We start from the raw sequence: 1,679 nt of genomic DNA on the forward strand, positions 1-1,679 counted from the left end.
TAGATCTCCTCTTATGTAGAATTATGTAATCTTTCCTCTTATGTATATCCAGGTCATCTTTCCTCATATTTACATCCAGGTCATGAGATGGTAAATTGTTAATGAAGTATTAATCTGCCTATGACATTCTTTCTTTATCTGAAATAACTTGCATATGCTGACTTGGGTGGTATTTGTGCTATTGAAACTGAGACATTGTTCAGTGTTGAAAATGACCAGCAGTCTTAATTTTTTTTGTAATGTCAAAAATGGAGAAAGTTTAAGCTTATGCATAAGAATATTTGTGTCACTGTATATCCTTGTATAGTAATAATGATTCTGGTATTCTAGTCAACCTTATTTTATGTGTTCTTGAAGAAAAATCTGTTGCAAGCAAGGGAGTGTTATTCAGAGTAATAATGATTTGGCCCACATATCCAAGTGGATGTATGTTCTGAGGAACAGGCTTTTGATCTTGGGGTAGAGTGTCCAGTTTTTTTTCCCACCTTATTTTGACCCTGCCCTGCAATTCCACGCCTCACAGCTGAGTTGCTCAGAAAAATATGTAGCAAACCTGGGACTTTATATTGCTAAGTAGTTGTGCTATTTCACCTCCAGGATTTTGTATTCTTGGATTATATTTTCCAAAAAATAGGACTCAAAGATTTACACAAACAGTTGAAAGATTCAGAACAATTGGGCATGTCAAGAAAAAAAAATATATATATATATTTGTTCATCACCAGAATAAATACTTTCATAAAAGGATGGATGAGCATGTAGTTGCATGGGGCTTCTAATCCTAAGTAATCATTTAGGAAACAGTTAATAATAACAGACTTTATTTGGAAGTTTTAACATTACCTGCTTCCATGATTTCTCTGTAAGGAACACTTGTCAGAAAGGGTAGATGGAAATATACAGTTAAACCAAAGAAGGAGAAGGAGGTAAGAGAAGAGAAAGAAGGATGAACGGGAGAATAACATTTCTAACCATAAGGAGAGTTTTCCACAAGATTTGGGTTTACGTCTATGGGTGATTAATTGTTGATAATGTGCACCAGAAAAGTTTTGCAATGACTGAAATTCTAACTCAGAAAGGAAAGTTATATCAGTATAATTTTTTTTATTGTTTTTCTGCTGTGCATAATTCTTTTCTGGTTGTTTTGGCAGATTAATTGGGAGCATAAAAATCAACCAGGATTGGAGACAATTGAACTTCAGTTAATGCTTGGCTAGATATAAGTAATGATGTATAAACAAAGCTGTTGAAAATAAAAGACTGAATCAGAGGCTGTCAAGAAGCTGGTAAGATATATCTTTTGGTATCAGTATCATGTTTAGTGATACAAGAAATTTGTATGTGTGCATTTATATATGCTTATATTTATGTACATGTATGAGTATGTGAACAGATGTGATCTTGAATTATGTTTTTTTTTCCCCCCCACCTTTTGTAGGTAAGAAAAATATGGCTGATATTAGTGATGAAGAATATTTTTTTAAGGCTGGCAGCACAGGAGAGAGAAAACAAGTGGCACAGATTTGTTGAAGGAACTGATCCTGAAGCAAGGACTCATGGATAAACGCAAGGTAGGGATCTCTGGATATTGGATGAGAAGTGAGAATTAAGTTTTCCAGTTATTACTCTGTGAAATTCTGCTGAATTTTTTTGTTGTGTTCTTCTCACGGGTTCCTTTT

The 1,679-nt window shown here is 34.1% G+C and overlaps 1 protein-coding gene across 1 annotated transcript in view; it reads left to right on the top strand.

Annotated features, from left to right (window-relative positions):
* The first annotated feature begins 1,438 nt into the window (after window positions 1-1,438).
* LOC119585878 (3-phosphoinositide-dependent protein kinase 1-like) overlaps window positions 1,439-1,679 on the top strand; it is a 3,322-nt gene continuing 3,081 nt past the window's right edge. Inside the window, exon 1 of the mRNA XM_037934609.1 lies at window positions 1,439-1,571. Coding sequence (XP_037790537.1) covers window positions 1,557-1,571 — 15 coding nt within the window. The 5' untranslated portion in view covers window positions 1,439-1,556. The remainder of the gene's footprint in view (window positions 1,572-1,679) is intronic.

This window comes from Penaeus monodon, chromosome 20 (genome assembly GCF_015228065.2).
Source record: "Penaeus monodon isolate SGIC_2016 chromosome 20, NSTDA_Pmon_1, whole genome shotgun sequence".
Taxonomy (NCBI): domain Eukaryota; kingdom Metazoa; phylum Arthropoda; class Malacostraca; order Decapoda; family Penaeidae; genus Penaeus; species Penaeus monodon.